We start from the raw sequence: 20372 nt of genomic DNA, 5'->3' as shown, positions 1-20372 counted from the left end.
CAGAGTGTATAAGAGTGTATGAGAGTGCGCTAGAGTGAATAGAGGGAAGCAGAGTACAGAGTGAACCAAAGTGTACAGAGTGAACTAGAGTGTATAAGAGTGTATAAGAGTGTATAAGAGTGCGCTAGAGTGAAGCTAGAGAGTACAGAGTGAACCAAAGTGTACAGAGTGAACTAGAGTGTATAAGAGTGTACCAGAGTGTATAAGAGTGTATAAGAGTGCGCTAGAGTGAATAGAGGGAAGCAGAGTACAGAGTGAACCAAAGTGTACAGAGTGAACTAGAGTGTACCAGAGTGTATAAGAGTGTATAAGAGTGCGCTAGAGTGAATAGAGGGAAGCAGAGTACAGAGTGAACCAAAGTGTACAGAGTGAACTAGAGTGTACCAGAGTGTATAAGAGTGTATAAGAGTGCGCTAGAGTGAATAGAGGGAAGCAGAGTACAGAGTGAACCAAAGTGTACAGAGTGAACTAAAGTGTATAAGAGTGTACCAGAGTGTATAAGAGTGCGCTAGAGTGAAGCTAGAGAGTACAGAGTGAACCAAAGTGTACAGAGTGAACTAGAGTGTACCAGAGTGTATAAGAGTGTATAAGAGTGTATAAGAGTGCGCTAGAGTGAATAGAGGGAAGCAGAGTACAGAGTGAACCAAAGTGTACAGAGTGAACTAGAGTGTACCAGAGTGTATAAGAGTGTATAATAGTGCGCTAGAGTGAATAGAGGGAAGCAGAGTACAGAGTGAACCAAAGTGTACAGAGTGAACTAGAGTGTATAAGAGTGTACCAGAGTGTATAAGAGTGCGCTAGAGTGAAGCTAGAGAGTACAGAGTGAACCAAAGTGTACAGAGTGAACTAGAGTGTATAAGAGTGTACCAGAGTGTATAAGAGTGCGCTAGACACGGTGAATAGAGGGAAGCAGAGTACAGAGTGAACCAAAGTGTACAGAGTGAACTAGAGTGTACCAGAGTGTATAAGAGTGTATAAGAGTGCGCTAGAGTGAATAGAGGGAAGCAGAGTACAGAGTGAACCAAAGTGTACAGAGTGAACTAGAGTGTACCAGAGTGTATAAGAGTGCGCTAGAGTGAAGCTGGAGAGTACAGAGTGAACAAGAGTGTACAGAACTGTACTGGAGTGTACAGTGTGAACCAAAATGTACAAAAAGTGCTTATGTTAAATTACACGTACTTATTAGCATGTGAATGTATGCATGCTGCTCATTTGCATATATGGGACAAAACCATGCTCCCGCTACCAAGTTTGTAGATAAAATCTTAGTCCGCTCATCCAGTGTTTCCTAGTCATCAATCGTAGTCAACAGAGCACTACAAGGAGTCAGGGAACACAACACAACAGTGATGATGAAAGCTGACTTTGTTTCAAGCTGCAAATAAACCCAATTTGGCACATAGTTTGGTCATGGCAGACAAAATCAGTATCATTTTAGTATGTAAATTTTTTTGCATACCTGTTTATTGGCTCTCTTCTTGCGCTGACAGTCGGAGGACTCCCGATCCCGTGGCTTTCCGAAAATGGTCGGGATCGCATCATCGGTCAGTAGTTTGGCAGGGTGTCGTTTCTTATCGTAAGAAAGGAGGCTCGCCTTTAGGTTGTCATAACAACAGTCGGGTGCGAAATGGTCAGAGCAGAGCCACACACCAGATGGCTTTGAGCAATTTTGACGAATTTTGTCAATTGTCCACTTCGGCTTTAGGTGAGACTTCACAGCGATCAGCCACTTGTGTAGCTTGCTATCATCATTCTTGGGAAATCTGTGAAAACTTATTCCTGAGCACTTCGCGCTTCCATCGTAGTTTTTGCATACAGCACAGGCCGGCATGGTGACTGTGTGCCCCCCTCCCACTGATCAATGGCGCAAAAGGAATCCGGCTTCGCTTCAGAGTCCGTGATTTGTTTTGGTTGAACCTCCAACAGCCTTAGCCTGGATACCACCTTCTCTACCCGTGACACACATACATGAAATTCGGCAGTGTTTTATCACAGAAGAGCGCAACAAACCTCACTGTTGCAGGACGCCATAATTTTCCAAGCTGCAAACAAACAAAGCTGGTCATCGCATGCCTCGCTTTCGTGCAAGATCAGGTGATATGGATGGACATAAATTTTCCTGTTCCAATGACAATTTTTAAAAATTGGTACGAAATGTCCAATTTAACTCCTCTAGCATGATTACTTGATCAATTTGGACAATCTTCACTTCTACATTTTCTTTCCTACGTCCTGTGGAGCATTTTCAGGCTATTAATTTGTATTTAAGAAGTCGCTGAGTGAAGACAATCACCCCCACAACTCGGAATGGTACAATCTTCACTTCCACACAAACAAGATGGCCGCCGATCCGTCGACTTCGGAGCCCGTGTCCAAAAAAGCTCGAACAGGCGAGGGTCTGGTGTCCACCTGGCCCAAGTTCACGCACAGGATGAACCAGGAAGAAGTCAAGACCTTCTTCACGGAGACTGGGTACATAAAGGTGGGAACAAGAACAGATAGCGACGTAGAAATGACGCAACAACAATGGCGCAGTAGTAAATTTTTACTTCCGGGTTTGGGATCAATACCAGCTGTTGACGTTTTAAGTCAGTCAGAGCTAGTACTCCAAATCACGCGGCATTATATATGATGTCTTGTTTAAGTGTAACATCAATGAGGTTATAACCTCCCTGCTGGTCGTGAAGGAGGCTAGGAAGAGATAACGTTATAGGGAAAAGATTTGATTAAAGGAGAATATAGACAAGAACATACTAGTAATTTTTGAAGAAATTAGAACATCCCATGCCTATCTTTGGCCATCACACAGGTCCCTGATTTTCTCTCGGAGGATGAACTAGCGGCGCTGAACAGAGAACTGATGCGGTACCGGCGGGACGTTGTGCCGAACATCTCCAACAAGGACGTTTTCTACGAGGAGAAGGACAACCCCGACACCATCATCCGCCTGGAGAGGATGCAGACAAACGACGACTTCTTCAAGGTGGGAGGAGTTGGTCTAGGTTGAGTCTGACAGCTATTCTTCCAATCTTAAATAGAATTATGTACAATTACAACTAGGGTTAGCCTTGGTACCAGACCGCTGTGCTATACACGTTGCTAATGTCTTTGGCCCGGAAAGCAACTTGTCTCGCCACCAAACACAGTACATGGGCCCTGATCAAGTATCTCTCAAGTGTATCAGTAGCTTGGTGCCTATTAGCTCTGGGTGCCAGTAGAGATCAGGCTTGTGACCTACCCTGGTGCATTATAGGGCTATATTTTAGCATGAAAGGGCTGTAATTTAGAGTGAGGGTTTGGTATCCAGGCTAAACTAGGGTGAGCCTGTTGGATAGAGCAGCTGGAGCGAGGTGTAAAGACTTGCCAACTGCTGTCTAGCTGTGTCAGGAATCCCAGCAGCAGTGTAACCAAATACTGGATAATACTAATACATACAACTTATCAATGAACAATAGTAACTTTATAGATAAAAAAATAAATTAAATAGAATAAAGCCTATTCTTTCAAAAACAGAAAATAATTGTATTGCCCAAACCTTTATTTGACAAATGTTACTTTACAGAAAGCCAAAATAGTTAATGCTACTTTCTTGTCAACTTTTTTCTCTGTCCTTTGCCAGAAATCAGTCAGCATCTTCTATGTGCCACATGTACATTTCCCGCTACAGACGAATTGCACTTCAAATCAGTCTAAGTGCCAGGTTGTGGTATGAGAGGACAGGCTATAGCTACCTATATGTTGAATAACACCACACAGCTTTCACACTCAATTCCTACTGATGTACATATACAGGGCTCGAAATACTGAGTGCATGTACACCCAGGTGCACCCAAAATTGGAGCTGTGCAGGGTGCACCCAAATATTTTCTTGGGTTTATGTATGTAAAGATATCAAAGTGTACTAGTATACATCATATTCTTGACATCTAGAGTTAGAAAGATAATAAAAATGTCTGTCATGGTACTTGTTTAAGAATTTGATAGTATGTAAGTATGTTTTGTTATTAGGTTTTTCTGACATTCTACTTAAATTCAAGTGGTGCACCCAAACAAATTTTGGTGCACCCAATTTTTTAAGCTGGGTGCACCAGTGCACCCAATCCCAAAAATGAATTTCGAACCCTGATTTGTAACTTCCCCCTCTCCAGGACCTGGGCCACTCTCCTGCATTTAACGGACTGGCAGATCTGCTGCTGGGGGAGGAGATGGAGCCCAACAATGTGCAGTTCTTCTCCAAACCACCAGGGGCAAAACCCACACCTCCTCACCAGGACGGCAAGTACTTCATGCACGACAAAGGTATGTATGTATTTCTGTATCTGTATCAATCTACCTAATATGATACTTGCTCAGAATAGTTGTGTCAGATGATTGGTGACTGGGATGGCTCTTAACAATAACAAAGGTGTCAAATCTGTTTTGCTAGCCTCTCCATGGTAAATTGTCATTTAAGCAATAACTTCCTTTAACACATCACCTTTTGATTGAGTCATGGTAGCGAGCAGAGATCTGAGTATGTCATTTTATAAAAGTTAATTTCATTTGATAAATGAAAGACCACATAAATAACAACTGCAGCACACCTTTGTATACTAGTATATGATGATATAACAACAAGGTAGCTGAGTGGTACAATCTGATGGCAAGGGAACAAAATGACCTCAGAGTGTAACTTCCCCAAGTTCCTGACTTAACAAATGAAGTGTAGTGTTTTTAATTATAAGTTATGGCTTAATACAGGGTCTGATAAACATACACTATAGCATTACAGGTAATGCTTCCCATGTTTCTCCAGGAATCACGTTCTGGTTGGCGCTCGACGATGCGGACGAGGAGAACGGCTGCCTGTACTACGTCCCCGGGACACACCTCATGGGGGAGCTCCAGCACGAGAAGTCCACCGCACTGGGCTTCAGCCAGGGGCTGGCAGACTACAGCGCTGAGATGCAGGAAAAAGAGGCCTGCATGTCGGCAAAGAAAGGTAGGGGGAGCTTCTGTACTGTGTCTATGAATAATTATAAAGTTCAGGGAAGATTCTGTGCTGTATGTAGTATTGTCTTTGGTCTCTAGTGATATCTTTGTTAGTAAGCAGGGTCTGGCTGACTACAGTACTATGATGAAGGAGATGAGGCCTACATGACAGCAAAGAAAGGTAGGGGGAACTTTTGTACTGCATGTAATGCTGTCTATAAAGTCAAGGGAAGGTTTTGTGCTGTATGTAGTACTGTCCCTGATCTATAGAGGGAGCTAGTTGTCAGCCAGGGTCTGGCCTCTAAAGGGAGCTAGTCATTAAGCTAGGTCTGTCAGACTACAGTGCTATGATGAAGGAGATGAGGCCTGTATTACAGCACAGAAAGGTAAGGGGAGCTTATGTATGTAGTACCACCATTCACCACTAGGGGGCTCAAATACACTACTGCTGACTGATCACAGTGCCAGAGTGCTGGACAAAACAAGCCTGCTTAACAGAAAAGAAAGGAGCATGTGTTCTACGCCCTAGGTCACTTTGGAATATTTTTCATATATTTTTAATATTTTTCTCCAACCTGTGTTTGAAATTATTGAATGGATATATCAATTGCATCCGCATATTAAGAAGCCTATGTGAATTTATGTTAACTACTCACACAGGAAACACTAGTATGGCAGAGAAGGAAGTTTGCATGGCTGCCAAAAAAGGTGAAATATTTCAATCTGCAAATCACTGACACAGATTTCTTTCTCCCTCCATTGGTAATGGCTTCATGATACATTTCTTTTCTGCAGCTCCGGTGGTCTTGGTGGGGTGTCAGACTTTCTGTTGCTTTCTAACTTCTTTCTCTGCACACATATGGAAGTAGTTCACTTCTAATGCATCAATTGGCTGCCATACAGTACATGTATACATGTATGATTTGTATCTTATGACAGCAGTGGAGTCTTAGAAGAAATTGTGCTCCCTTATACCACACATCCTTCAATAACCTGTTTTTATACAGGGCTACCCGCATGGCATCTTTTGAAGCATACATATACAGTAGAGCATAATTTCCTTTTTATCCAACATACATGTACATGTGTTGTTGTGTATGATATCTATATATATGGATCCCAGCAGCAGTATAATCAAAAATGGATGCGACGATATAGTCAATATAAATGCTTTTCAGTGTAAGACACTTAGTTTTGCAGGAACACGGCATGGCAGCTGCCTACATGTATATTACATTATGCACTTTACGACATAACACACCTAACCTTTGCACATGTGACTGCAAGGTCTCTAGTGAGGATGCTCTTCATAACAACGACTGTATCACCATTGTTTTCATCATTTCCAGGTTCCCTGCTGGGGCACCATCCCTACACAGTACACAGGGCTGGCAAGAACAGGTCAGTATACTTAACTACCTGTACATACACAGTCTGCTTGATGCTTGAAACCAGGTCTAGACAAACCATACTGATGGTGCCAGTCACCTTTTTTTCTCCTTCCTAGTCTATTTGGAATGTGTTTTGAGAGTCTGATATTTCGTGTGTTGTTTGCAAAACTGCAAATACAATGTTTTACATGTTTTCATATGTCCTTTTGCCAGAAGAAAACAACTCCACCTTGTGCTGTAAACTTAAACACATGAAAATAACGAATCCTCCCCTTCCCTACTCCAGCTCCTTGACCCGCTGGCGCCCTGCCCTGGGCCTGACCTACTGGGCCAAGTCCTGCCAACACGACGAGGAGCTCAAGAGGAGACACAAAGAGTACCAGAAGAAACTCCTGGAGGAGCTGGAGAACAAAGGGCGCATCTAGGGGCAAAGGTCACCCCCTCAGGTCAAAGGGCATCTTCGGTCAAAGGAAATTTTAGTCCATGTGTCCGTTGAGGTCTAAGAGCAAAAGCTGGATCTATAATGTCAGGTTTCCTGACTGTAATATTTGAAAAGGTTGCAGGGATTTAAAGATGTCTCGGGTTAAAGGGCATCTGAAGTCAAAGCATACCTGTATTACGAGTACATTGTCAGACTACAACTATAGCATTGGATGAAAAGCCTTTAGAATCTTCTCATTTTGTTGATATAGTTATCACAGACAGGAGGACATGTTTCTACCAGCTTTTGATGGTGTGTATATTCACTTGTGAACTGGATATCTACTGATTGTATTATTTTGTAGTTTTCTCCTTCGGCATACATGGACACCAGCTTTGTTACACACCAGCTTTGCACAAACCACTTGCTGCTCAGTGGAAGATCTGCCCAAAGCTATAGAGGATAGGGATGGAGGGAGAGAGAGAGAGTCTTGTTCATCCGTGCAAACAGCACGACCAGATGATGATGATGGTGGTTAGGTTTTAAATTGAGGCCCAAGAGATATGTTGATAGGGTGTTTAGAGGATTCTACTCATTTACTGCTTCTTGTTGCTAAGACACTATATATATAGCTTAATATGCTTTTTCTTGCCATGTGGAAAGATTATCCAATTTCAGAGCTGTATGAAAGTTCCCCTCTATGGGCTTGTTAGTGGAAGGACTGCTAAAAGTATGATTCATCAGATTGAAATTTATACAGACAAGACTAGTCAAACCTGCTACATTTTAGCATGGGGTGCCTTATAGGGTGATGATGTAATTGTCATTATGTTAATATGACATATGTATGTACAGAGGGATGTTGTAAGAATTTAGTGCTGAGCACATTGTCAATTGACTTGAACATATTAAATTTCTTTCAGAGCACTTATAATGAAGTTTGAGAATTCCTCCTTTATTTTGACATTAGAATAGCACACACAAACATATGGTCAACTCAATAATATTAATATGTCACTCAATGTTCAACAAAGATGAAGGCTTTTCTTTGATTACTTTAGTTTCCCTATCATTGCTTTTATTCTTGAAGAGCTTGGTTGTGCATCAACATTATAATTTTCTGGCCTTTCGGACAAAGATATCAACATGTCGTGTACAGTACAATTTGCTCTGCTGATATCATAGATGGTCAAATGGACTCATGCTCCATGATTGCACCATGTGACATCTACAGTAACACCACTACATTAAAATATCAGATGCGTGGTTAGAACTTGTCCCATTTGAGCTCTAGCTTTAATGAATACTAGAATGGCAACAATCATAACTAGTTTTAATAGCTTCCAATGTAACATTATATGCACACGTATGTACAACATCAGTTCACACATGCAATGGACATCTTTGATAAGAACTTTCCTGTAAACCAGCGACCATCCCGAGTGTCACTCTAATCTAAATTAGTTTGCCCTAATGACATGTACTTACTTATGAATATGTACAGTCTCATATCACCTGCTTGTCTTGCATGATCTTTATTCGTACATTCTTGCCCAAAATTAAATGGCCTAAATGCAGGAGCAACCTCCTTCGTCACATGAAACGTTTACGTATTTATTACGTAAGGTACGCAGCGTCAGTGGAACAAAACAACTAAGGTTATGCTCCTCAACATTTATCGTGATTAAATCCATCATTTATAAATCTCTTCCCTCTAACGCTTGAATATGAAAGTTCTTTGTCTTCAGCATCTGTGGAGGGTCCGGTTCAGCAGCAGATCACACCCCTCTATCTCGGCAGTGGCACATGTAGGTTACACTTAAAGGCTGTCCGACTGCCTCTCTGTAAAACATAGAAAAGAAACAACTGAGTTGTTGCTACACTCAAGATGAAAGAAGAAGAATGTTAACATATTCAGTGGTTATAGCACAGATCTTTGGCTCGGGGAAGACTATTGATATCCTTTGGCTCATGGAGCTTCTTTTCAAAACAATTATTTTGACTCCATTAAAAATACCAATTACAACCATGCCTATGCTAACGAATTGGGGTTTTAAACTGATGTGCCATTTCCTAATTGTATGTCAATTGTCATTGCATACTGTGTCTTGTTTGGTGGGCTTTCTAGCATAAGGATAGTAGTCACCAGGATAAATGTGTATAAATCCGTCGAGAGAATCTAGTGCAGATGATGTTCTCCGTTGTTTTCTTTTTTCAATCATAGTCAATTTCTCTAGCAGCTGTTTTGCGTCCTTACTTGCTCTCCTGATCTTGTCTGTGAAGCTGAAGTTCTTCCAGAATCCCCGCGGACTGATGTTTCCCGTGATGCCTTGCCCCGTGAGCGGAGAGCTGACGGCCCGGCCCGGCTCGTACTCATGGAACTCATCATCATCATCGTCACCGGGTACGCCCTGGAAAATAATAACATTATTGATAATAAAGTTCATTGCCAATTCTTGCCCGTGGGCTAATTGCAGGTAACATGAGAGATTCAAACAGTGTAAGAAACAATATCACAGGTGTCTAGTCTAAAACTAAAAGCTAATTCTCTCAATCCTGGTTTATTTTTTTTCAACCTTTATTTAACCTTGATACATCATTCGGCCTGAGCCGTTTTTCAAGATTTCAAGGGTGGAGGAGGTCAGAGGTCTAAATACCTTCTAAATACAATGCACTACACAAAAGATACAATTCATCATCATACAATTCACCATTCCATAGATCCTTACGTCTTCAACATAATATCAGTCCATCTCATAGTCCATAGTTACATAATTTCTAGTCGAGTTAAGTTCTTAAACGACGATAAAGAGGGCGCCTGCCTCACGTTCTCTCTCAGACTATTCCACAGAACTGTGCCTGAGTACGTTATACATCTTCGATACGCTTCCCTGTGGACCATGGGTAAGTATAGTAGGTTGGATTCGCTTTGTCGCGTTGATCTAGTTGACCTTTCCCTACAGTATGTAAACAAGTTCCTCATGTAGACTGGCAGTAAGTTGTTTAGAGCCTTGTATGTGAGCAACGCCTTCTGTTGTCTGTGTATGGATTTGATGTTCTTCCATCCGAGACGAGTCAGCACTTCGGCCGAGGGTGTTCTGTAGTGGGCCCTCAGTAGCAGCTTCCCGGCCCTGTTCTGCATTCGTTGGAGTTTTTGAAGGTCTTGCTCCGGTGCAGTATCCCAAACAGTACTTCCATATGTGATGTACGGCAGGAAGATTGTATTGTATAGAGTACGAAGTGCTGATGTAGATACAAATGGACTGACATGTTTCATAATACTTAATGCTCGTCTTAACTTGCTAAGGACGTCTTTGACGTGCCGCTTCCAATTCAGTTGATTATCAATAAATATACCCAAGTATTTGTACATGTAGCATAGATTGATAAATTGACCATTTACGGCCAATCTGGGGTTTGTACAAGTTTTCAGTTTTTTATCTGTACCTATTAGCATACACTTGCACTTTCCTTCGTTTATCGACAGATAGTTCACTGCAAACCATTGAGACAACCTTTCGAGATCTGTCTGAAGGGCATTCTCGATGGTCCCAGAATCCTTGCTGCTGAAGTGAATAACCGTATCATCGGCATACATTGAAATTTCACAATTTTGAATACAGTTAGGCATGTCATTTACATAAATAATGAATAAAAGTGGTCCCAAAATCGAGCCTTGTGGAAAATGGGGTTCGACTCCTTTTTCGACTACAGTGGAAGATGAAAGATCCCATCTTTTCTATTATGTGTGATGTTAGAAAAAGAACTGTTTTCTTTTTGTCAGTGAATGTGAAGAAATCTGTGTGGAATTTGGTGGCCTCTTCAAACAGCTCTTTTCTTTCGTGATCATAGAAAGAGCGTTAATGGGTGCGCTCTAGAAGCAATTAGAAACGATATTAAACATTGACGGGTACGCCCTGAAGAATAGACAGTGTCAAGAACGGGTACGCCCTAGAAAATCATCACCATATGATCAACAGGTATGGTCTGAAAAAGTCAAGGAGGTTATATAGCTTCTTTGGAAAAAGGACAGTATTATATAATCACCGGGCATGCTCTGAAAATGACATTGGATCTATACTGTCATTTCGAATTCCTGCTGCCATTTTGTTGTATTTTGAAAATGATTTCTCTGGTGTACTCGTGACATTATCTATCCGGTATCTGTCTTCAATCCACCTGCTTTCACATCAACAATAAGTGTCCTTGCTCTTATGGTCGATTAAGTATTGTCGATTAATTGTGCAGAAGTGAAAAGTGGACCTTTGGGGCACTTCTAACCTGTTTATTACTTATAAGGAGTACTAATTGTCTCGGAAAGCCTTCTAATAGTCTTAACTTGAAAGTCATGTCATTGTTCAAAACCAGTTACGCAGAAAATGAGGTCTACCAGACTCTATCATATTTCCCTTCGGAAAATGTGCATTTACGTCATAAAAGCCCTCATTTCAAAGACAGACCTCGAAATTTACATAAATGATTACAGGTTCTTTTGTTGGAGAGTCGCGCCCAGGGGCATGGGTCAGCGCAGCTTTTCTTTTGTCTAACCTGTCAGATATGACAAAGGGGTTGTTTTTCTTTCGGTCGCACGTTGGAGGCACCTGTGTCTCTCTTGTAGCCCATGGCCGCCCTGGCTTCCGTTCTGTGCATGTTACTGAATGGGGGTTAAGCACGAGACTTTTCCTCGCCATTCTCTTGTCTTTGTATGTCTTTCATTCTCAGAACTTTTCTACGGCTTTTGTATGTTAGCGCACACTATATAGGCCAGCGCCCCTTTTCTTTTTGTTAACCTTTCAGTTATGAAAAACAAGTTGTTTTTCTGTCGGTCGCACGTTGGAGGCACCTGTGTCTTTTCATAGCCCAGGGCCGCTTCGGGCTTCCGTTTCTTACATGTGACGGAATATGGAGGTTAAACACCAGAACTAAGACATTTCCTCTCCTTTCTCTTGTCTTTGGATGTCTTTTGTATGTCATCATGCTATATACATGGCGGCGCCATGCATCTGCCGACGTTAAGCTTAGAAAAGTCCTAATTCACATCCAGTCAGCCCTACAGTTCTAGAAGTCCCTTAAACACATGGACAGAGCACCAAAGTTTAGCTCATATATATGTGACTTTTGTGACGATTTAATTTCTTCGAACCTACTTTATGAAGTTTCTCGTGCCAACGCTTGTTTGATGAACGCTTCGGTACCGAAGACACGATCATTATTAAGATTTGCTCGTAAAAATGTCACCATAACTCTTTCCCAGTGACGTTTACAATGTTACTAAAGGTCTAGACATGTGTTTCCTGTTGGGTAATGAACGGCAAATGATATGTAGGTAAGCAAATGTTTTGCCCCAAATTCTGTTGTATCTAAAATCGCGCATCGGGACAGCTGAAAGCTGCACACACGTGGAGAACGTAGTCCAAAGAAGGGTTAATATAGATGAGATTTTTATTGTCACTTTTTATAAAACGTAACGGCTTGATGGTATGATGAATCTTTTGTTTTTGCTTTCAGTCTGTTCTGAAAAATAACTTAAATCTGGAAAGAGAGATCATTTCATAATCTCCGACAACTATTGCAAGTCAGATATGTTTCAGGACTCTGTATGCTACACAGTAGCTACATACCACCCAAACACTACAAGGGCTCCTTACATTGCTAATTTTTGTTTGTAATTTTGCTAGGGCCAGGGTAACTACGTCTACAAGAAGGCGCACTCCATTATAAAAAAAAGGACATGTGACATGTCCCAAAGGACCAACGAAACAATCCCAACTGGTTCAGCTGCTTGGAGATTGCTACTAATTGCCAACAGCGTAAGACTATATTAGTGGCTGTTTACAATTATGTAAAAACGCTTAACAGTGCACTTAACTACCGGCCTCTAATTTTGCTTCTTCATGTGTAAATTATGCCACCTGTAAGTCTATCCTGAAAAGTAACTTGACTGATTTGAAAAAAAAGATCATTTTGCAAAGTCTGCGATGACTATTGCAATTCAGTCATATTTTAAAATCTTCAACAGTATGCTATAGCAGAAGTATAGAGTACCGACACTGACAGTGTGAAATCTTAAAACTCAATTTGTCCCGTGTCACTTTTTAGCTTTAAAACCGTTAATTCAGTGCGCAAACTGGCATCATCGCAGGAAGCATGTCTTTCTGAGCTGGAAGAAAAAGTTGGAACGTACGTAGCCTACAAAGAAGCTCAGTTCTGCACCATATTTCTAGCAGCTGAAGCTTAAGCTGGGTACAATATAATAACGTTTCATTGAATTCTGCGATGTTTTCAACACTATGAGCGCTTTGTGCCTGGACTGTCTATTGTCCGTGAACAGAAAAATAAGAACAGATACCGCCGGATCATACAAACTTTAGACCGTTGTAAATTGTGCTTTTGATTAAAAAAAAAACAAACAAAAAACATTACAACATCTTGACAATGATGCGAGCAAGTACCTCTTTTCTGTTGAACCAGGCTGACCTTTTGAAAGAAAGAAAAATACTGCGAACTGAAAATTTACGATCCAAACAAAGCACACTCTCACCTGGCCCACCGCCTCGTACTTGTGGTACGTCGGGAAGCTTTCTCTCAGCGACTTCATCAGGACTGAAGCGTTCTTGGCCACGGGAGAAGACATGGTTGGTTGATACCGTGAGTTGAAACAAGTTTGCGGGCGAACTTTAAGGCGGGAGGAACGGATTACAAGACGTGGACTGATCTGATGCTCTGGTGAACTGGAGAGTGACGAAACCACCTGTCCTGTTTGCGCGTCCGTTTTGTTCTACCGGTTTATGCAAATGTGTGTCCCTCGCCCCGGGCGCGTTGGTTGGTCTGTCCCGTGGTTTTGCATGCGGCTGGGACCGTGGGTCGGTCCCTCGTGGCCGCACGCGTGTTGTCTGTACATGTGGGCTAGTAGGGCATCTCCGAAAACGGGTCTGCCTGCGGCCGTGACTGAGTAAGAAAAACATGGGCTCAAATCTCTGTGTATGTTTTGACACAAGTTGAGTTGTTGTAAAAAGAACAACAACTTTACGGTGCCCTTTTACCCGTCTCTACAAAAGTCAAACGTTGTTGGTTATTAAGTCTTTTTGGTCACGTTATTCGCTGCAGTGAACCAACTTTTAGACTCTATAGCTCCATCTATCAGTCTATGGACCCCTAAAGCCAAACGGAGAGTGGGCCGACCCTAGTCTCTGCCAGACTCCGGAACGCTGGAAAATCGTAGAAATGGGACAAATAGAGAAGTCGCGTGCTGTTCCCAAGCGGCTATATTTCTCTGACCGACTTACTCCTCTATTTGTTCCATTTCTACGATTTTCAGCGATCCGGAGTCTTGTAGAGACTAGGCCGACCCAACCTTACATTGAAGAAACAGATCAAGTCTAAGACTGGTTTAAGCAGAAAATTCCCGACTGATATTGTCAGGATGTACGGCCGTGAATGCTGGAAGTTCCACTTCCGAAGTGTATACGTGTACGTTCAATACTTTAACGTCTTGCTAGTAGGAGGCTAATTGGGTATTTCAGCTCAATGCCTTTGAAATACGGAAAATCACTTTTCAAATTCATGTATAGTTCTACTACTAGAGGAGGCAAAACATATGAAAGTTCTAAAGTGCAATCAGTTTCTTAAGTTAACTTCTTTGTGCGATGAATGATAACTACATGTTGGACGGAATCACGCTAGCGTAGTAATGTGTGTTTCATAACAACACATCTTTGCTCACACAATTCTTTGTAACTCTATATCCTCTTGTGTGCGCTAATTTGTGGAATGTCGCCATCGGAAGCTTTATCAGTTGGCTGTAACCAGACCAGGGGGTGACAGATCCACAGTTTCAAATGACCGCGAGTAACCTGACGTTACTCTGACCGCCAGTGACCTGGCTTGGAATATAGGTAAGAAATACGGTCATATCATATATCATATTGTGCTGATTTTTAACCTAACAAAATCAACATGGCAGATATTTGTTCCAACAATGAACCAATGGGACAACATGGACAAAAATATGGAGCTAATAAATCAGAGAAATGTTTATTTACATAAGGAACAACAGGATATACATGTAATGTTTCACCTGTAAACATTGCAGCAATGACATAAAACTGTGAATAAACTTGTGCAGATTATTACTATATGGCTGATATTTAGATTCTCCCCTGGTATTTCTACAGATGAGTTATAAATAAGTGACCAAGGCGTTTTCAAAAGAATTGTAAATAGCAGATAACAAATACAAATTTCACTGAAGTCTACTACTAAATAGTATGATATATATATAGTGTATTCCATGAATACTGATATTAAATTGAAGCTTTTGTCTGTCCAGCAATGTCTGATGAAACTGTGCATAATATTGTCATATCTATTGATGAATTGATGTAAGAATTCTTTAAATGTTTACAAAAGGTTCCAAGCGTCTGAAGATGCCCGGTATTATTTTTAACCACTTTTGATGATGTCATCTTGGAATTCTGTGCAATTTTGATGACATCACCGCACAAGACCACACAACTCCCGATGTCATCTCCAGGGCTTCCCTCCCTGCCCACAGCAGCTCTTGATGATGTCACCATTGAGTTTTGTACAGTTTTTATGACACCACAGAAGACCACACAACTGATGATGTAATCTCCAGCTAGTACCCTTAGCAGTTCTTGTTGATGTCTACACCAAGTTTTGTACAATTTTGATGACATCACCACTGAAAACCACACAACTGGTGATGCCATCTCCAGTGCCCTTAGCAGTTCTTGTTGATGCCTACACTGAGTTTTGTACAGTTTTGATGACATCACCACAGACCACACAACTGGTGATGTCACCTCCAGTGCCTTCATCAGTTCTTGATGACATCATCACAGAGTATTGTACAGTTTTGATGACATCATCACACAACTGGTGATGTCATCTCCTGCGCCCCCTCTGTGCCCTGCCGTACGGCTGGTGTCTCTGTCGTGTCCTGTCCTGAGGGCGGGGCTGGGATGGTCCAGGTCTGGAGGAGGAGGAGGAGGAGGGGTCATCCTTCTGTTTCTCCATCATTCTCAGCTTTGCCTCGATGGCCTGGATCTTCACCTGTTTACTGGGGACAGAGAAAAACACATAAATAAATAAACACACATACCCACAAACACTACCCAAAATATAACATTCTTAATTGATGAAGGCAACAAATGTCATGGAGTGAAGAAATGTGAGAGTGAAGAAATGTATAGATGGAAGAATGAGTGAATGGCTGAATGGCCTGGGTGAATAAAAGGATAAACAATGGCATGAATGGATGAGTTTGTAGAACTGGGCTTACTCTATAAAGAGTATATCTGGCAAAGAGGGGATAAGTATGTAGTCTGATATTTTCTTCTATATCTAAAACGTGGTATAAAGACTTGCCGACTGCTACCTACCCGTGTCAGGGATCCCAGCAGCAGTATAGTCAAATACATGTACTGTATAATACAAATGTACTACTACTACTACTACTACTACTACTACTACTGTATATCATTCCTACAACATCTCACAAATGTATAACGTCTCTGCACTTTCAGTAGAATGACTTGACTTCGCAGTGTGAAAAGACAAACAATACCAAAGCTACCTTCAGAACATCTCACCTAATGTTGGACTCCTTACTGTCTTCTCTGGCACTCTGTAATGTGTTCTTACTGGAGTTCTGCCAGGAAAGGGGCTGAAAACACAAGAATGGGTTAGACAGTAGCCACAACGGATTACCATAGACTTCTGCTAATTGCATGGAATCCCCAAATCTCAAACCGGTGCGGTCCGGCTGGGTAACTTTGCTTTGTTGCGCCATCTGGGTAGAAGCTGTTTAAGTGTACCCCCCATGGGCCAGTGTAGTTTGTGCAATTAAGTAATGGTACAAACTACACTGGCACATGGGGTGTACAATTAAACAGCTTCTATACTGTACTATAAGTAATTTTGCCAGGTACCCTAACACTACTGCATAAAAGATTGAGGGCTGCCTGAGATATGTACTCTTTAACATTGATTCAGAATTTTAAAAATGTAAAAGATAGAAAAACTTCCAACTCACCCTGGGTGAATGTGCCCACCTGACCACCAGTTTTTTGGACAGTGCCATTTTACCATTCATGGCCTGGATACACTTCTCTGCCTCCTGGGAAAGCAATGAAATAATCATATCATATCATATCATATCACATCATCGGATAGGAGGCAGTTTGCCTGTGAAATCCGCTTCTAACCATTACAATTAAAAACTAGTTTCCATTTTATTTAACAATTAACAATTAAAAACTAGTGTCCATTTTATTCAACAATTAACAATTAAAAGCTAGAATCTAGAGTTTGTGAAAAGAGACTGTAATAACAATATAGAGTTCATGTTTGGCTAGGCGTGTACTCAATGCCCCCCCAGTAACTGTCCAGCTTTGATTTGAACATGTTTACAGAGTCAGCAGCCACTACATCCGCTGGAAGATCGTTCCATGCATTGATGACCCTAACGCTGAAGAAATTGGACCGAGCTGACTTTTTGGCTAGGGGTTTCACAATCTTGAAGGAGTGTCCTCTGGTACGTCCATCAACATTGAATTTTAAAAGGCGGTTAGGGTCAATGCGGTCAAACCCCTAATAAACATGATTAATAACTCTTAGTCAGTGACAAGCTACTGAAATGGGAACGGGTGAACTCAGCTGAGTGTCGTTGTGGTCACCCTACCCAAACCATGAGACACATTACAAACTTAAGGACTGCATATTAGGCCCCAACATCTCCAACCAGGACCTGCTAGAAGCTAATGAGAAGGCCGTCTCCTGGCTGCAGTACTGGCACTGAACCATATGATGATGATGAGTGAGTCTTAGATGTCAGTGCCGTAGGATTGTTGGAGAGTTTAAAGCTGTAGGACTGTAGCCAGGGTTGTGTCAAGTAGATGTACATAAAAAAATCTACTAGCCCGAAGCAACTTTTCACTGGCCCGAAATGTAAATGACATTAAGAAGTATTGAAATCACTACATGTGTTTCATTTTAGAATCCAATCTTAGCAAAGGCTTGTATCCCAATAGAATTACCTGTCAAGTTTTCCAGATTTTCATCTGAACTAAGGGCTAAGGCCAGTTGTATTAGAGAGGGGTTTCCTTTGTAAAAGTCTGTTAACAAATACTGTACCTTCATCAAATATAAACAACATTAAGACATATTGAAATCACTACATGTTTCATTTATAATCCAACCTAAGCAAAAGCTCATATCCCGGTAGAAAGAGGTTTTTCCTTTATAAAAGTCTGCAAACAATTACTGTGCCATTATTAGCTGTCAGACCTCCAATGTCAACCCTCAGGGGTAAAACAACACCTCATCATGGAACACTAGCAGGACAACCATGAACCTGACCTCTGCAGCTGACCTCTATTAACCTCTGACATTAACAGTGGTTGTGTTTACACTCGGGGGAGGACGAACATTATTGGCAATCAGCTTCTGTACATGGTTCTGATTTAAGCTTGGGCTAAACAAACCTGATTATTGACTTGGGACAAGGAACTGGTGCCAAGAAGAATATATTGTAGCTCAAAATGCAAAAACTTGGCTGTTCAAAGTTGTATGCTTCAGCCACATCAATAAATTAGATAAGAAAAATAATTGAAATTTAGATTTTACATAGGATGCTTTACAACACTTTTGGTCATTTTGTGAGGGAGGCTCATGAGAATTGTGATGCATTCTTCCATTTGTTGTGGTCATTTTAGATATATAGAAATATGTATGTAGAAATTGCATCAAATTATCCACTCATCAGTACAACTTGCCTATGACTGAGTAAGAGGGAGTGATGTGAGTGCAAAAGAGAAAGTCAGTCAGGGAATGAGTGAGTACATGTAGGTGTGTACATCACACCTATCAAGTCGTAGTTGTTAGCCTTTGTTAGTGACAAAACAGTAGTTAGTTAATGAAGACATAACAAACCTCCCAAGTCTCATATATAGCTGACTAAACAGTAACCCCTGGGCTGTACTATAATTAGGTAGTTAGTTAATGAGGTAAACATAACAAACCTCTCTAGTCTCATAGCTAACAAAGCAGTACCCCCTGGGTTGAGTTTTGGTTAGTTTTTAATACTGAGTGATGTACCGTCTGGTTTGTGCTATCGTTAGTTAGTGAATTAAGTAAACATAACGAACCTCCCTAGTCTCGTAGCTAACGAAGCAGTACCCTCTAGGCTGCCCCTCCTGCGGCCCAGACTTGTGGAACAGGAAGTCCAGCTGTCTCACAGTGCCGTACTTCTTCACTAGGTTCAGGAGATGGAACCTGGGGAAATGGGACAAGCAAATCTTTCATATAAATGAGTCAAACAGAATCCAGAAAAAACTATCCAAAGACATACTTCTCTCTCAATAGTGTTCTCTCTCTTTGTTGCTCTATTTTTCATCATATCGTTTCCTCTCTTGACTTCCCTTTCTCAGTCCCCATCATGATTTTTCTTTTTCCATCCTTCCTTCTACCACTCACTCACTCACTCACTCACTCACTCACTCACTCACTCACTCACTCACTCACTCACTCACTCACTCACTCACTCACTCACTCACTCACTCACTCACTCACTCATTCTCACTCACTCACTCACACTCACTCTCTCCTTCTATCACTCACTCACTCACTCACTCACTCACTCACTCACTCACTCACACTCACTCTCTCCTTCTATCACTCACTCACTCACTCACTCACTCACTCACTCACTCACTCACTCACTCATTCACTCACTCTCTCTCTCCTTCTGTCTATCACTCACTCGGTGAGCCGTGTGTCCAGGTTGCCTATCCAGAGCCTGTTCCCGTCCTGTTCCGGTGCGTCCGACAGCAGCGAGGCGTTCTCCAGGGGGAGGGGTTCTGTTGTCTTCTCCGCAAGCTTCGCAGCCTGGAATGTAGGGATGACATAGAGACTGACATATTTAGACTATAGTACATCAGAAAAATTTAATTCAAAATTTTAAGTTTTCTTAGCTTCATATACTATACCAAAAATTCAATCAAGTTTTCCTAGCTTCATATACTATCTATACCATTAATCATTTCTGATCCTTTTCCTGGATGCCCTTAATCAAGGAACCCAGCAGGCTTACGAAGATTTGCATAATTCAACTATTACTAGTATTTTTAAAAAAAGGGGTATTTTTTATCACCCCTATAAAAAAACTGAAGGTAAATTCCAGTTTGTATCAAACTAACTTCTACAATAAAGGAATAATTACATATGTTCAAGTCAAAGGCCGATTTTTCTATCTCTCCATACTTCTAGATGGGTAGTTTGCCCGGCAAAATCGTAGGATTTATGACTACCGGAAATTCGAAGAATTCGGGATGTACACACAACGCCCCCCTCCCCCACTTTCACAAAACAACATGTGACATAAAGAAATCTCGACTTACCTGAAACTCAAACGCCATTTTCCTGTACAGAGGACCTTTTCTTATGCAACTCTGCAAACCCACCGGGTCTTACAACACCGTTCTGTCCCCACAAACCGCTAATATTTCCCGTCTGTTGTATCAAACCTGGTAAAGTGAAAACATTCATCTGACCCGGAAACGGAAATC

The 20372-nt window shown here is 41.5% G+C and overlaps 3 protein-coding genes and 1 long non-coding RNA gene across 5 annotated transcripts in view; 1 reads left to right on the top strand and 3 right to left on the bottom strand.

Moving 5' to 3' along the window:
• The window catches only part of LOC118420791, a 32746-nt gene extending 30601 nt beyond the window's left edge, over positions 1 to 2145 (bottom strand). The window contains exon 1 of the mRNA XM_035827785.1: positions 2011 to 2145. Within this exon, the coding sequence (XP_035683678.1) occupies positions 2011 to 2031 (21 nt within the window). The 5' untranslated portion in view covers positions 2032 to 2145. The remainder of the gene's footprint in view (positions 1 to 2010) is intronic.
• A 146-nt stretch (positions 2146 to 2291) lies between these two features.
• On the top strand, positions 2292 to 7717 carry LOC118420793 (phytanoyl-CoA dioxygenase, peroxisomal-like). 2 transcript variants are annotated; one of them, XM_035827786.1, is made up of 7 exons: positions 2292 to 2482; positions 2810 to 2983; positions 4149 to 4299; positions 4796 to 4981; positions 5632 to 5679; positions 6321 to 6372; positions 6649 to 7717. In XM_035827786.1, the coding sequence occupies exons 1-7, from the start codon at positions 2339 to 2341 to the stop codon at positions 6785 to 6787; spliced, it is 894 nt and encodes a 297-aa protein (XP_035683679.1). In that variant the 5' UTR covers positions 2292 to 2338; the 3' UTR covers positions 6788 to 7717. The 2 variants fall into 2 exon arrangements, with proteins under 2 accessions (XP_035683679.1, XP_035683680.1); XM_035827787.1 differs by lacking the exon at positions 5632 to 5679.
• LOC118420795 lies at positions 7718 to 13568 on the bottom strand. Its single transcript, XR_004831787.1, has 3 exons — positions 13325 to 13568; positions 9041 to 9194; positions 7718 to 8625 (listed from the first exon to the last, which is right to left on the bottom strand). It is a non-coding gene; the product is annotated as an uncharacterized LOC118420795 (long non-coding RNA).
• Positions 13569 to 14795: 1227 nt separating this feature from the next.
• LOC118421226 (probable RNA-binding protein 18) lies at positions 14796 to 20369 on the bottom strand. Its single transcript, XM_035828396.1, has 6 exons — positions 20205 to 20369; positions 19568 to 19692; positions 18954 to 19080; positions 16841 to 16924; positions 16398 to 16471; positions 14796 to 15865 (listed from the first exon to the last, which is right to left on the bottom strand). The coding sequence occupies exons 1-6, from the start codon at positions 20220 to 20222 to the stop codon at positions 15691 to 15693; spliced, it is 603 nt and encodes a 200-aa protein (XP_035684289.1). The 5' UTR covers positions 20223 to 20369; the 3' UTR covers positions 14796 to 15690.
• Positions 20370 to 20372: the final 3 nt, after the last annotated feature.

This window comes from Branchiostoma floridae, chromosome 8 (genome assembly GCF_000003815.2).
Source record: "Branchiostoma floridae strain S238N-H82 chromosome 8, Bfl_VNyyK, whole genome shotgun sequence".
Classification (NCBI taxonomy): domain Eukaryota; kingdom Metazoa; phylum Chordata; class Leptocardii; order Amphioxiformes; family Branchiostomatidae; genus Branchiostoma; species Branchiostoma floridae.
Note: the sequence above shows the minus strand (reverse complement) of the source record. Positions and strands in the feature narration are given on the sequence as shown.

Coding starts and splice junctions, on each gene's coding strand:
- LOC118420793 (XM_035827786.1), top strand. CDS start 2,339: ATGGCCGCCGATCCGTCGACTTCGGAGCCCGTGTCCAAAAAAGCTCGA. Junction 2,984..4,148: donor CAAACGACGACTTCTTCAAG/GTGGGAGGAGTT, acceptor CCCCCTCTCCAG/GACCTGGGCCACTCTCCTGC. Junction 6,373..6,648: donor CACAGGGCTGGCAAGAACAG/GTCAGTATACTT, acceptor TCCCTACTCCAG/CTCCTTGACCCGCTGGCGCC.
- LOC118421226 (XM_035828396.1), bottom strand. Junction 16,925..18,953: donor TTAGCTACGAGACTAGGGAG/GTTCGTTATGTT, acceptor TTGCTTTCCCAG/GAGGCAGAGAAGTGTATCCA. Junction 15,866..16,397: donor AGTAAGGAGTCCAACATTAG/GTGAGATGTTCT, acceptor CTCTGTCCCCAG/TAAACAGGTGAAGATCCAGG.